Here is a 14,090-nt window from a genome sequence, read left to right on the forward strand (position 1 = left end):
GCTTTTGTTTCAGCTCAAATGGAAACACATGCAGTTAATGGTTACATCCACTATGAATGTGTGCTTCCTGCCATATCTTTATCTTGAGAAGAGGTCTGGTCTACACTCAAAGAACACCATGTAAACGCTCTGAATAATATTTGAAGATTACAACTTCTACCTCCCAAATATTCATGAAATCATATGCTAACATGGTTCAGTTTGAGACGAATTTTTATTTATAAGGTTTATAATTTAATCAAAAGCCGTTTGAGACTGATATGTTCTAGTTTTCATTTGTGAAATCCATGTATGGAACTTTCTTCTGTTCATAAAAAGTACATTTTTCTTAAAGGTAAATTTTTGTGAGGAACCTTTTGCTCTAACTTGAGTAACATTTTACACTTGATAACATGTATTTAAGTAATATTCTGTATTCTTTCCACTTATTTTACACTTTGGATGCTGACTCTGGTTCTCTTTCAACACTGAACCTGGGCCTAATGCTTACTAATGCTGAGTGCTTACTGTCTTGTGCCTATTGTAACGTCTTTCATCAAACATGCACTAAGGAGAATAAAACGTTTTTTCAACTGTATATGATTTAAGAACATTGTGTTTTTGTGGAACCCTGAAATGAAAGCCTACAAGTTTTTTTTAATCGTCATTCTACAACAGTTATTAAGAGGGGAGGGAGAGGACTAGAGGAACTATAAAATTTAACGTCAACTTTTTCTTTGTATCATATTATGGGTAGTTCCTAGTGCTACTTATAGTGTGGGGTTCCATGGTGTAATGGTTAGCACTCTGGACTCTGAATCCAGCGATCCGAGTTCAAATCTCGGTGGAACCTGTCTTTTATTTTCACCCAAATCTTTCTGGGATTATTTTTTGCAGCTCACTAATATGAAATTATTTTTCCCAATAAGTTTCAGTCACTTAACCCAAATTGTGAGGAAATATTTAGAAATAATACTTAAGCTCGAAACAAGCTAACGGAAACTGTTTCCGATTGGGTGACTAAACTAAGCTTCCCGGATTATCCAAGATGGCAGCAGCGATGGATGTTGACACACCAAGCGGTACTAACAGTGGAGCTAGCAAGAAGCGCTTCGAAGTCAAGAAGGTATCTTTGTCTAAAGCAGCCGTGGTCAAATTAAACAAATGTTTCTCGTCATTAGCTGTGGCTGAATGCCGTGAGTGCAGCTCAGTCATGCGAGCAGCCTGAGCTCTCTTAAATACAGCTAGCATTAGCTACAAAACTGCTAGCATAGCACAATTTAAATGCGTCATACTCATACAAAAAAAAAAAAACTTTGAACGTATTATCTATTAAAATCGACCACTTCTCTTTAGTATCTCCACGTTAATAACTATATTTAGCTAAAGCAGAAAAACCGCCATTGACTAAAGTTAAATTCGTGCTACCCTGCATGCTAAATTAGCTTAGTCAGCTAGCTTCAACTGTCAAGATTTCACAAACTAAAGAAATTAAATTAGTTGTACTCTTTTTTTTCTTGTTGTTTGTTTGTTATGTCGTAACGTTTATTTGTCATCTTCATGGCTTATTTTCTAATTAATCTGTCGGTTTATTTAATTATTGGACAGGTTAGCGTGTCTGTAGGCTTTTTTTTTTTTTAGCCGTCATCGCCCTAAACAAGAGAATCAGATTCAAATCTCCACTTTCATTCTTAAGACCCAATACAGTCAAACAGATTTGCGTTGTTACTGAAGTAAGAGGTGTATTAAAAGCTTTTATTGATACTGTCTTGTATTGGAAAACCTCTAAGGTTATTATTTACAGAAATTTTAGTCTTAATTAATTGTGGCGATGCTCATAGTGTGGTTTCAGCAGATTGAAAAGCTACTTATCACATCAACTTTGAGGACTAAATTTTCTCCAGCTACCTGATATATCCCACTCACCAACAGATGCTATTGAAAAACTAACTTCTGATACTGGTCATAATGTTTTGTACCTTAGGCCATCTGGATAATTTTCCCTTTTTTTGTTCATCTCCAGTGGAACGCTGTTGCGCTGTGGGCCTGGGACATAGTGGTGGATAATTGTGCCATCTGTAGGAACCACATCATGGATCTCTGTGAGTTCATTTGATTCCGACATTGAACATTTTTTTTTATCAGGTTGTAATACAGTCTGACATCACTTCCTGTCTTCCTTCAGGTATAGAGTGTCAGGCCAACCAGGCGTCTGCGACATCAGAAGAGTGCACCGTAGCCTGGGGGGTCTGCAATGTGAGTCTACGTGAAAAAAATATTTTAAGAAAACACTGTGTTCATTCAAAATGGAGGAGAGTCTTGTAAAGTTAACTGCTGTCATTAAGTTACTTCCGTTCTGACCTTTAACTTGACTTGTTTTTTTTTCCCAGCATGCCTTTCATTTTCACTGTATTTCCCGCTGGCTGAAAACCAGACAGGTGTGTCCTCTGGACAACAGAGAGTGGGAGTTCCAGAAGTGAGTACGATCGGTTTGGTGACTATTTCTGTTGAATGCGAACCGCTGTACTGACGTCCCTCCGCCTGCCTCTGTCGTGTTTTCGCAGATACGGACACTAGCCGTTGTTCTGGTGACCCGGTTCCACAAGCGTCGGCCTCTCTGCCTTTGTATTCCTCCCTGCTTATCAGACTAGATGTTGTTTTTCACAGATTTGTTTTTGGATTGTTGCGAGCTCCTAAATAAAGAGCAATGTTATCACAGACCCTGAGTGACTTTTTAATGGACGATGGTTGAATTACTATGAGCTGAAATAAGATTGTATGTTTATTAGTTGGTTTACGCATTGCGGTGTCCACAGGACTCGCTGTGTTTCAGGGCAGTCGGTAATCCTGTGGCGGAAAGCCAGGATCTTAAGTGACCTCCTGACCCACTCTTTGATTAAGCCGGCTTTATAGAACATCTGGTTCTGCTTCTAGTTGGGGGGGGGGAAAAAACAAACACCTGACTGAGTAGGTGCAATCAGGTGGAGCCTAAAAAGGCATTAATAAATTATTTTAAATTATTTTTGTTCAAAATTTCTCCTTGAATTAAGAAGAACAAGTTCCCTGGGTTTATCAACTTGTGTATTTTAACAAATGTTGATGGAAAAATATTAAAACTCGGTAAAATTTAAAAACTAAGGTCTGCATCACTGGTTATAATGTAAGAGATTTTAAAATGATTACAGTCACTATTAGTTCTGGGAATATTTCTAAAAGTATTTCCACTATAAATTTTTTTTTATTTTCGTAGACTGATAGTTTTTTTGTACATTTTTTTCAAGAATGTGGCTGAAGTTTTATGCACAACATAACACTAGAGCTGATGTTTAAGTCAAATGCAACCGATACAATCCAGAGAGTCATTTTTACCCTCATCCTGGCTAAATAAAATTCATTTAGAGCAGCTAATTTTATATAAACATTTGGAAAACAAAGGGCTTATTTTGAGCATCTTTTTAATTCTATTTGTGAGTTTTAAGATAACAAAACTTGCAGAAAGAGGTTTATTTTCCTCCATGGGATCTTTAATTGTGAAAAACTAAAGAAAAATACATAAAATATATTGATATTCTAATGTGATTGTGGTGGAAAAACAATGAATATTCCATGGAAATCTGCTAAAACAGTGTTTCTCAACCTTTTTTGGGCCAGCGCCCCCCCAGCCTTTATCCAGGTCCCTCACCGCCCCCCACCAAAGAATTTGCAGGCTCCTTTGCACGGACTATTATTTTATTATTAATATTACTATCACTATTGTAGATGTTTTGATTTTTATGCTTGTATCTGTATTTATCATCAAAAATAATTTCCCAGAGAACATAAAAGTCATGGCAATAGAAATTATTTTCACAGGCGTCTACGAAAAATGCAATGAACATTCAAGTTAAAATTTGTAGGTCTAACAGCAGCCAGAGTGGAAAAATATTATTTTGTGCCATTTTCTAGTTGTTAAATATTCCACAAATGATCAGATAAAAGATGTTCAACATGCCAGTTTAAACTTTGAACTATTTGCAAAATGACTGAGCTCTGCAACATTAAAACATGCATAGAACTGTAACTACATTAATCATAGCTCTTCTTCTCTTCAGTGTTTCTGGTGGTGCAGATCTGTGCTGCCTTCAGGAAAATGGGACATCAGAGTATCAACCATAAAATTTCACCCACATGGCATTTATTGTGTAAACCAGAGCTTTCAGTGGAAAAACTAAAGTTCCAGGTCCTTTTAATGCCATACAAATATGAGACAGAAACATGGATTATATCTTTGTATAGACCTGTCTATTGATTATAGATTAATAGTTTTACTGGACAGAAATTACAAAGAACAAATGTGGTTCTTAATCAAATCCTAATGAGTCAAATTGAAAGTGTCATGGAGTCATCAGCCTCATGACATTAATATTGACATGAAAAATAATATTGAAGAAATAAATATATCAAATCTAATAAAAAACATAAATAAGTGATAAGTTCTTTACTGTTATGGTCTGTAAGATATATTTATTCTCAGTACTAGATATGGTCTCAACAAACCCATGACATTTCAACAATATTATTTTACCTTTTATCTGGAAATGGTGTCTGTTTATTCTTGCCATACAGTCTTCTGTATTAATTATTGATCGAAAGGTCTTGCCATACCAGTTTATTCCTCTATATTTACTTTAGTTTCTTAGTTTATTCTTGCATTTTGTTCTTCATTCATTTCCATGTCGTTCCCTTTCATTAGTATTATCCTCTCTTGGTTTATTGCTATGTCCACTTTAGTCTAAACTGGCATTGTTGGGCATTTAAGGTGTAAAGTTTACCTTCGACCAAACGCCCCCCTAAGGCATCCCAGCGCCCCCCTTTTGTAAAAATGTCTGCCAGCGCCCCCTGCCGTCCACTAAACGCCCTCTGGGGGGCGGTACCGCCCACGTTGAGAACCGCTATGCTAAAACCTTCATTTGTTCAGTAACGTCTATAAAAGCAGTTCTGCTTCTCCACCATTTTCAGTAAAGAGCCGACTGTGGAAGGACCAACATGGGCTGCAGAGTTTGATCTAAAGGCAATATTTTATCCATAGAAATTTACTACTCCAAAGGTTTACATTTTTACATAAAATACTTAACAGAATTTAATTGTTAAAGATGCATTAAAGTTTTCCATTTCATAAAGGCAGCAGCTCAAACTCAATAATTCCACTCAAATTGAAGGATCCATTCAGTTTAGGTGTGAAGTTTGTTTCTTTCACTAAATTTGTGACATTTCATCCGCATAAAGCAGAAAATACTGTAAAATCTAATGCAGCTAATTCTAAATAACTTTCATTTTGTTAGTTGTTTTTTTTCACAAATTTGACCAAAAATCCCCTAAAATTATGTGAAAAGAAAATCCCAGTGGAATGAAGAACAGGCTATATAAAAAAAAAACAAAAAGCAGATTTTGAATCAAGAGTTTTTATTGTGAATTTCTTTTTTCCCCCCACAATCAAACATGAACATTATTACGTTCTTTAGTATTATTAACAGTTCTGATAACAAAAAAAAAAAAAAAAGACAACAACACACCAAAGCTTGTGTGAGAGTTTTGGGCCGTGTTCAGAAAGAAAACCAGAGGGAAAGCTTTACAACGTATTAAATGTTTGTAGAAATGCTAAAGAGTCGCAACACAGAGGCTTTCAGTGCAGCTGTTCCAGATAGAGGTTAAGAAAAGGTCAACCCGCGGGTTAAACAAAGTCCAGGCTGAGACACGTCTGAGGTTACTGAAGCGTCAGACTCTGGTGGGTCGTCGGCTAGTTCAGATGTTGTTAGGTGCTAACACGTTGATTGAGAACGCTGTAAAAAGTTGCTCAATGTTTTTTTTTGTTTTGTTTTATTCTTTTTTCTGGACTATTGCACCAGTTTACACAGAATCAGCTCCCCACTTTGAACTAAACACAGTGAATAATTGTTGACAAGCGGCGCTCTCTGGATCGTTTCACCTTTTGGTCTCGTTCCCTCCGGACCCCCCTCTACGGTTGTGGGGAGGCTCCGAACTTGGCACTCAGCTTGGTGACCAGGGCCATGATTTTGGGGTTGTTTTGATACTTGGAGATGTTGGCCGGGTTCTGCGCCACATCCTGGAATGCGGCCATGACCTCGGGGTCCTGGATTTAAACGACAGACACCGACACGTTTAAAAAAGGCATAAAAAACACAGGTTTTTATTCACGAAGCTTATTGCATATCTTTAACATGCATCTTAATAAATTTACATTCCATTAAAAAAAAAAAAAGTATTTTGCCAGTAATTTAACAAAAAAAGTAACATTTCTACATATTTTTTGGGATAATTATGGCCAGCAGGTAACAAAAATCTAATATTGAAATCCTTAGAGAAAGCTCATTAAACAGGAATTTTAAAGGCATGCGATACCGAATATTTCGGCATTGATCCGATATCGAGTATCGCCAGGACCAGTATCGCTGATACTGATACTTTTAAATAAAAAGTATCAACATTTTTGTTTTTTCCTTAATTATTTTTGTTCAAACCTGGGACAGAGTTTGGAGAAAGTTTTTTTTGGTGTCTCCAAAATACTTGCAATAACATTAACATGACAAACAGCAAAAAAATATTTGAAAGCAAATCGAAACTTCTCTAAAGTAGAGAAACTAGAATTTTAAAACAATTCCAAGAGGTTATCTGAAACTAAAGTATCAAGATTGCCACAATAGTATTACCATCACGGATACCAATATCAACCTGGTATCGATGTTGCCGATATTATTTGATCGATCCACCCAAATCTAATTTTAATGCAGAAATGTCACAGCCTTCACAATCCTGGGAAAGACTGCTAGCTTAACAGATGTCTGAAAGTGGAAATATAAAAATGTTTGGAGGGGAAAATGTTCACAAGCAAGAGGAAAAAAGGCAAGAAATTCACAAGATAAAGCATTTGAGTTCCCTCAGAACCTTTATAGCTGTAATTATTGTATTTATTAAATTCTCATGGATAAACTCCATGTTTAGAAGCTAAGCGACTTTAAACGCGTGAACCAGGTGGTTTGAGACGAGGGATTGGTGCTGATTTGACTCGCCTTCATGGCGTTGAGCAGCTCAGGATCCTTGAAGAGCTCACCCAGACCAGGCATACCACCAGGGGGCGCGGCGCCTGGGAAGCCAGCAGCTCCTGTGCAGGAACAAACCCACAAACAATCAGGATCAGAACTTCAGGTTTTCCAACAGGAAACAGCTGATCAATAGCACCAAACGATGTGTAGAAGGAAAACATGCAGCCATCGTGCTTCCACTCTCACCTGGGAAGTATCCTCCTCCAAACTGCCGCGCTTCCTCTTCCTGCAGCGGCAAAACGCAGAAGGTGAGCCATTTTGACCAGATTGTATTCAACAGCTTAAATATCCCTCAGACTCACCCTCTGAGCGCGTGCATGCTCCTCTCGGGCTTTCTTTATGCGCTCTTGTTTTTCTTTGATCTCCTTCTCTTCCCTCTTCCGCTCATATTTGCGTCTGTGCTCCATGATTTTATTAGCCTGACGACCAAAGTTTAAAAAGTAAAAAGAAATATGCAAGGTTTCTGCAGGCTTCACCAACTCAAATACAAGACATTTTAAGACCTTTTTTAAGACCACGATGAATGAAATTTAAGACCTGTCTTGTGACAGAATTGTGTGCAAAATGAATGCAGCACCATACAAGTTGGCAACAGAAGTGAGTCAGTGGCAAAGATCAAACTGGCAACAAATTTACACTTATCCACAACAGACGCAAAACGCTACATAGCTAGCTAGGGTATGTTAGCAGCTAGTTAGCGGTAGCCTCCACATCTTTGAGTCACAGAAAACAATGAAGATGTCTGCGTGTGACTCAAACATTTGCCAGACAGAAAAGTCACACAAGAAAAATAACCCAACATAGAACATATGAGTAAACAGTCCTGCCAAAATTGAAGACCTGTGATTGACGTATTCAAGACCAACTTACAGTTTTGTAAATTAATTTAAGACTTTTTAAGGATGCACAGCCATCCTGTTATTATTATTATTAACTACTTCGGTACCTTTGGCTGCACTTCCTTTAGCAGCGCGCTGGCGTCCTCGTCATAGTCCAGCTTACAGGCTGTGGCCAGGTCTTTGGCTGCGTCCTCCCAGTGACCAAGCAGCCTGCGCACACACACACACACACACACACACGTAGCAAAATCACACACAGGGTAGCAAATGCAGCAAAATGCGAAACCCTTGTCACAAACTGGCATTCGGACTAGAACAGACCCGTGTCTGATTCGTCTCAGAAATCGGGTAGGATGATGGGAAAAAAGTGGGATTTTCTAACAGTTGTTGTGGCTGACTGTTCTGTGTTAATAATCTAGTTAAAACACAGAGGGAAGATGATCAGAAATATTTTAGAGCATTTTCTGGCCACCGCTACTGCACTTAGATATGGATACTAAACTTTCCCCAGTCAGAATTTCAACTTCATCTGACATTTTTGTTGTTTTCCAAAGTGGGAATTCATAAATTTTGACATCAAAGTAAAACGAATGTGTTTCAGAAAGCAGCACTACAGAATGATATTTAAAATATATATTAGAGATGTGCCGATCAGGTTTTTTTCTGCCGATACCGATTCCGATCACCCATGAGGGCCGATCACCGATACCGATCACATAATTATTATTTTTTTAATCATAAGCACTACCGGTTACATTATGTGGAAAAAGGAACCATGAATTCACCTTAATTTAGACAAAAACTTGTTTTTAATAACTTTTTCCAAGAAAAAAAACAAAAGGCATTGTGCAAATTGTACTGCTATTGATGATACCAACTTTACAGACTGATAACATGCGGAGGTTCTGAAGAGGTTAAATAATGCAAAAAGTCAAAATAAAACCTCTCAACATTGTCAAAAAATTCAAGTATAAAATGTAACATTCAAAGGCAAATACAGGATCCATTACAATAAACAATCCAGTTACTGAATGAAAACTTTCTGATAGCATGGCGGCTAGCTGATTACTACTAGCTCTGATTGGCCATTTCTGATTGAGTGGAGTAATTATGCAGAACAGGGAGGAGATCGATTATTTTTTCAGAGATTGTCTCATGTTAGGACAGCGAAAGTTTTAATACGCATGTAAAATTTATTTTTTAAAGTTAGATGCTGCAGCTTTAAACGGAGGTTCGGTGTGAGAGTCACTACCAGGTGGAGCAGAAGCGGCGCTCCATCTGTCAAATATTACCACCTGTAGCGCGGAGTAGCGGTTCAACAGCGAGAGCAGAACCAGAACCATCGCAACTCGAAGACTTAAATCATTTTGCGGGTTATTTGTTTTGCTTTCTGACCGTCATGCTAATCCGGGTGAGTGTTTGTAGCTGTGCGCCGCTTTACCTGCTATCTGATCCTCCATATGTCTTTTTTACTGCAGTGAGCCTCGATGTAGCCAAACTCCGTCAAGTATGTCATTGTTTTTATGTCCCCATTCACTCAGTGCGTTATAGTTCCACATCGCTTAGGATTTGTTGCTGTGCGTTTGCGCAGTGAGAAGGAAAGGAGACCAGCTGCACTGGCAGACTGAGAAATGAGATGCAGGTGATCGGTATCGGCAACAAGACACAATGATCGCCGATCACCGATCATGCACTTTTTCACGGAAATCGGCCGATTATGATCGATCGGCACACCTCTAATATATATATTTATATATGTAATTATTGTTCATGTTTATGTTGATACTTTACATAAAGTCCCATTAAATACACTAAAGTTTGTTTATGTAAATCGCAGGATTTATGCACATTTTGCATTTCAATAATTTCTAGATTTTCTTCTAGATTATTTTTATTTATTTATTATTTTTAGCTGTCATGTCTCAGCTGCAGGTTCCACATATCATAAAATAAGAAAATGGTGTCTGATGATGAGGTCATTTCACTGCTTATTTGCCATTCACGCTAATTTTATCTTAGTTATTTTAATTCCTATAACTTGTGTCATGTCAAAAGAGAACTACAGTATCTCACACTAAAAGCAGATCCTTTAAAGAAAAATTTATGGACTTTAATACTCCCCGTAAAAAAATATATGTACAAGAAAGGTAAGACCACACAATGGCTAATTAAGTCTGCATGGGTTAAATATTAAAATCAAGTAGGATGTCATTTGAAATTCAGCAATATAAAAAAAAAACCCAAAAAACACTGCATTTTAGAAGTATTTTAAAATTATTAACAGTAGAAAAGGAAATTTTCCTACAATTTTTCCAGGCTTTTCTTGCCAAGTTTCACACATCAAAACCTGAAAAATGATTTTTTTTTTAAATCCTAAACTTCTAGAGATTTTATAGGAATCATAGCAGATAAAAAAAATTTAAAAAAAACATTCTAGCAAAATACGTTTGTGTTTCACATTCAGCCTCAACGTTACGAAATATAATCAAACAGAAATGTTTGAAGAACCAGTTGGGTAGGGTTGCATGCGTTTACACTGAGGGTTTGGTGATGTCACTAGTAAACACTGAATGATGCCTCCTGGCCAAACAGACAGCGGCGGGTCTCTGGTACCTGTGAGCTTTGCCCCTCCACTTGTACGGCTGTGCAGAGTCTGGGTTGATGCTGATGGCTCTGTTGCAGTCTCCGATGGCTGCGTTGGGTTTCTGCATTTTGATGAACACGCTGACGCACAGATGGAAACATTTAGAACGGGTTCGGGACGTTTTACAGATGAGCTGTGGATTAACATCCGCCCCCACCGGGTCGCTCACCTCGCCCGCTTGGCGTAAAGGATGGCTAATCGAGGGTTCAGCTTGATGGCTTCTGTGAACAGATCCAACGCTTTCTGAAGGTCGCCTGGAATGAAAGACAGGAGGAGGTTATTGATCGAAGATCCCTTTTAGTGCTGCGGGTCGTTTTCATTCTGGTCACTAGCGGATCTGAGTGGAGCCGACCTTCTCCGAGGGCGTTGATCGCTTCGATCTTCTTCTCGTTGGCTTGGTCCATCATCTCCTCTGTGACCTGCAGACGAGTCCAAATTATTTATCTCTAGCCGACTCATGGCAGAATCAAGTTTCAGTTTAAAACGTATTCGCTCGGTATAAGAAATCCGTCACCTCGATGTTGTCAAACTCTCCCATCTCCTCCAGACCGTCTGTGTCCGGCTCTATCACTCCTTCATTGTCGATTTCTAAAATAAAAGGAGAATTATGTCTTTTTGTTTCCCCTAAAGTAGAGAGTCCAGGCACCCTGATGTCTGCCTGTTTCCTCTCTTCTTATTCTCACACATTTAAGTTTTGTCCTTGTTAATCAGAAGGAAATTCTTGGTTTCCTAGGCTGTGCAGTCTTAGTAAAACACTGCTAATTACATTGTACCTGAATGAACTGAAGTAAACTGTAAAAATTATTTGGTGTAGATCAGAGACGTCACTTTTTTTGTGTGTGTGATTCTTTGCAATAAAAATCAAAATGTTTCTGGTGCTGATTTAGAAATATTTGCAAGAAATGTTGCAATATTTGCACTTTATTTCTATTACTGTACTGCAAGTAAGTGTAGAAGGGAAATATACTGCCACCTGCAGGTAGGAGTTGGCATCATTTAAAACCAATGTTTTTAACCATTGTTTTCTCAGGAAAAAATTCAATATACTCCATTGTGCACAAGCACAAAAAAATGAGGCGATTTGTTGATTATGAGTTAATTTCTGCGACCACAGTAAAACTGGAATTATTGGCTGATGTAATTTGGCAGTAAACAAAAAAAAAGATTGGATTTGATTATGCAACAACATTTTTCGCTTCCTGTGTTGCATTCAGGTGACTTGATTTGCTATTTTTGCACTGAAAGGTGAAGCTGTGATCAAAGCAGCACGGGGGTTTATAAATAAAAGTGATCTGAATCTCTTCTGTACCTATGTCACTCTCCTCGCTCTCAGAATCCACAGGAAGCTCAGGCTCAGGAGGCGGCGCCGCCGAGGGGGACGGCCCACACGGACAGCCACCCTAAACGTCACACAACGCCAATTAATAGTTCTCTTCTGTCTTTCCACAAACGTTTTAATGAAAGAAACAAAAAAAAAACATTTGGCAAGAAAAAATAATCCGCACATCACCTGGCATGAATCCTGTTTCTTAGCCAGAGGAGGGATATTAGCGCCCATACTGTGGGACGAAATTATGAGGAGTTAGTAAAGCATCAATGCAAACACCGACTTTATTTTTTTAATCATTAAATGATAATTTCTTAAATCGTATTAAAGCATTCCACCCCTAGAAATGTTCCACATTTCGTCTCTTTACAAGAAACTTCATTGCATTTTATTGGATTGAGTCTTTAATCAGGTGATTTGAGTCAGGTGTGGATCCGAAACTCGTCTTGGTTTAGATCAAGGCACACGATTAAAATAAAAATTATTCATACCCCTTTACTTTTCTTTTGTTGTTTTTTTTCTCACAGGAAATGACACAGGCATCTCTCAGAAGACTTATACATCTTATAACATCTTATCGTTTTAAATATGTAAATCCATCTCAATAATTAATCGAAAAATGCTGTTTACCCTTATACCCTTACAGGGTGCCCCACACTTTAAAGATTTAAGCCTGTTAATGCTAAACTAACTTTATTTAAGCACAGCTTTGTGTTGGTCTATCACTTGGATCTAAATTGACTAAATAGTTTTAAATGAAAAGGGCATGACAACTTTAACAAGGCACTGTAATGTTACAGATTCCCATCCATAAATAAAAATATGTAATTTTGGTCCACGTTATTAAAGTGTACATGAAAATGCTTTAGCACCACCCCCAATCCGAATGCTTTGAATGTGTTAATCTCCCACAGACCCATAGAATGGTTAATATTCAATTTTGGACACCATTTGGATACTAATCCTAATGGTTGTTGAGATTTGGGACTTCATTTTGCAAAAGGATGTTGAACATTAGCCGTCTGTGTTTTGGAGTATTGTTATTTATTTCCACATACATTTATTTAAAATTTTCTTCCTTGAGTTTTGAATTTACAGTCATGATTTCTCACTCCTTTCCCAATTTATTCATTGTCAATTTTGGCAGGATCAGTCCTCCATATATGCCATCACAACACGGAGACACAAATGGCTACTGGTTTATACTGGATGGTGGGCGGGTCGGAGCACGTGGTCAACCCGCAGAACGTTAAAGACTTAAAATATTGCCGAGGACTAAAACAAAAATAATTGCGTCCGATCTATTGATCTCATAAGCAGTAAATCCCTGGTAGGTTCAATCAGCGGTTATGCTTCAGAGATCCTGACCTCTGCAGCCAGGTGCGGAAGAATCCCATCTCCGGAAGGTGCAGGATCCCCGGATTGGACTCGCACATCTGCACGAAGCCCTTCAGCTCTGTCACTTTTCGTGGGTCCATGCTGGCGCGTCAAGGTCCAGCAGACGGGGCGCTGCGCGCGGCCTGGAGTCAGAATGAAAGACAGCCAACAACTCAGCCAAGTGGGGCTTTTGTTTATGTGCTGAGCTGTTAATACCCTCCGCTATAAGCTAGGCAGTGCTAGCATGCTGGCACGTAATGAACGTCAGCTACGAGCTCTGGCTAGTTTATTCAACAAACAATTCAGTCAAACCAAAAGAACAGGCACAACGGAGGTTCCAAAACAAATACATTTAGAACTTAAATAAATATTACAACAGCTGAAAGCGAGAACTTTCTGGAAATGTGGAGCAGTGCGTGACGTTGACCCTTTGACGCATGAACACAACGCTGCGATATGCAGCGTTGGTGAATGAAAGTCACCAACGAGAAATATTTGCATGCTTTCGAGAAAATAAAAGTAAACATACCTGTGTAAAAATGCTTAAAGAGAAGAAGCGCTGCAGAAGAAGGTTGCAGTCGATTTTTTTTTTTTTTTTATCGCCACCAACAGTCTGCTTCGCTGGAGGTGGCGTCGCTCCGGTGTTTCATTCAGGCGAGAAGTCGGGCAGACCGAAACTAATGGGTCAAATTTTCCCCTCTTCGGGGTTTGTCAGGCAGATTTCATAGGCTGGCGTTGGCAGTCTTTGATAGAAATGAATTACGTCACGAACAACAAGAAATGTGTTGTTCGTGGAAGAAAACTTTAATATATCAATATAAACT

At 38.4% G+C, this 14,090-nt stretch overlaps 2 protein-coding genes and 1 non-coding gene across 4 annotated transcripts; 2 read left to right on the forward strand and 1 right to left on the reverse strand.

Moving 5' to 3' along the window:
• The first annotated feature begins 760 nt into the window (after positions 1 to 760).
• On the forward strand, positions 761 to 832 carry trnaq-cug (transfer RNA glutamine (anticodon CUG)). The gene has a single exon. It is a non-coding gene; the product is annotated as a tRNA-Gln (tRNA).
• A 133-nt stretch (positions 833 to 965) lies between these two features.
• rbx1 (ring-box 1, E3 ubiquitin protein ligase) lies at positions 966 to 2,699 on the forward strand. Its single transcript, XM_008415565.3, has 5 exons — positions 966 to 1,105; positions 2,003 to 2,081; positions 2,165 to 2,235; positions 2,370 to 2,455; positions 2,544 to 2,699. The coding sequence occupies exons 1-5, from the start codon at positions 1,028 to 1,030 to the stop codon at positions 2,554 to 2,556; spliced, it is 327 nt and encodes a 108-aa protein (XP_008413787.1). The 5' UTR covers positions 966 to 1,027; the 3' UTR covers positions 2,557 to 2,699.
• Positions 2,700 to 5,404: 2,705 nt separating this feature from the next.
• st13 (ST13 Hsp70 interacting protein) lies at positions 5,405 to 13,956 on the reverse strand. 2 transcript variants are annotated; one of them, XM_008415574.3, is made up of 13 exons: positions 13,796 to 13,956; positions 13,258 to 13,409; positions 12,073 to 12,121; positions 11,872 to 11,962; positions 11,077 to 11,150; positions 10,915 to 10,981; positions 10,732 to 10,816; positions 10,532 to 10,642; positions 8,026 to 8,128; positions 7,382 to 7,498; positions 7,266 to 7,305; positions 7,047 to 7,138; positions 5,405 to 6,109 (listed from the first exon to the last, which is right to left on the reverse strand). In XM_008415574.3, exons 2-13 carry the CDS (start codon positions 13,365 to 13,367, stop codon positions 5,975 to 5,977), a joined length of 1,074 nt encoding a protein of 357 aa, XP_008413796.1. In that variant the 5' UTR covers positions 13,368 to 13,409; positions 13,796 to 13,956; the 3' UTR covers positions 5,405 to 5,974. The 2 variants fall into 2 exon arrangements, with proteins under 2 accessions (XP_008413796.1, XP_081465881.1); XM_081609755.1 differs by lacking the exon at positions 13,796 to 13,956 and adding an exon at positions 13,641 to 13,658.
• Between the last annotated feature and the right edge of the window lie 134 nt (positions 13,957 to 14,090).

Source organism: Poecilia reticulata, chromosome 8 (assembly GCF_904066995.2).
Source record: "Poecilia reticulata chromosome 8, P_reticulata-male-v2, whole genome shotgun sequence".
In the NCBI taxonomy this organism is placed as follows: Eukaryota; Metazoa; Chordata; class Actinopteri; order Cyprinodontiformes; family Poeciliidae; genus Poecilia; species Poecilia reticulata.

What these genes read in the sequence shown, in the direction of transcription:
- rbx1 (XM_008415565.3), top strand. Translation starts at nt 1,028, where the DNA reads ATGGCAGCAGCGATGGATGTTGACACACCAAGCGGTACTAACAGTGGA. An exon ending in AGCGCTTCGAAGTCAAGAAG is followed by an intron (nt 1,106 to 2,002) that starts GTATCTTTGTCT and finishes GTTCATCTCCAG; the next exon opens with TGGAACGCTGTTGCGCTGTG. An exon ending in GAACCACATCATGGATCTCT is followed by an intron (nt 2,082 to 2,164) that starts GTGAGTTCATTT and finishes GTCTTCCTTCAG; the next exon opens with GTATAGAGTGTCAGGCCAAC.
- st13 (XM_008415574.3), bottom strand. Translation starts at nt 13,367, where the DNA reads ATGGACCCACGAAAAGTGACAGAGCTGAAGGGCTTCGTGCAGATGTGC. An exon ending in GATCAACGCCCTCGGAGAAG is followed by an intron (nt 10,817 to 10,914) that starts GTCGGCTCCACT and finishes CTTTCATTCCAG; the next exon opens with GCGACCTTCAGAAAGCGTTG. An exon ending in AGCTGCTCAACGCCATGAAG is followed by an intron (nt 6,110 to 7,046) that starts GCGAGTCAAATC and finishes GTTTAAATCCAG; the next exon opens with GACCCCGAGGTCATGGCCGC.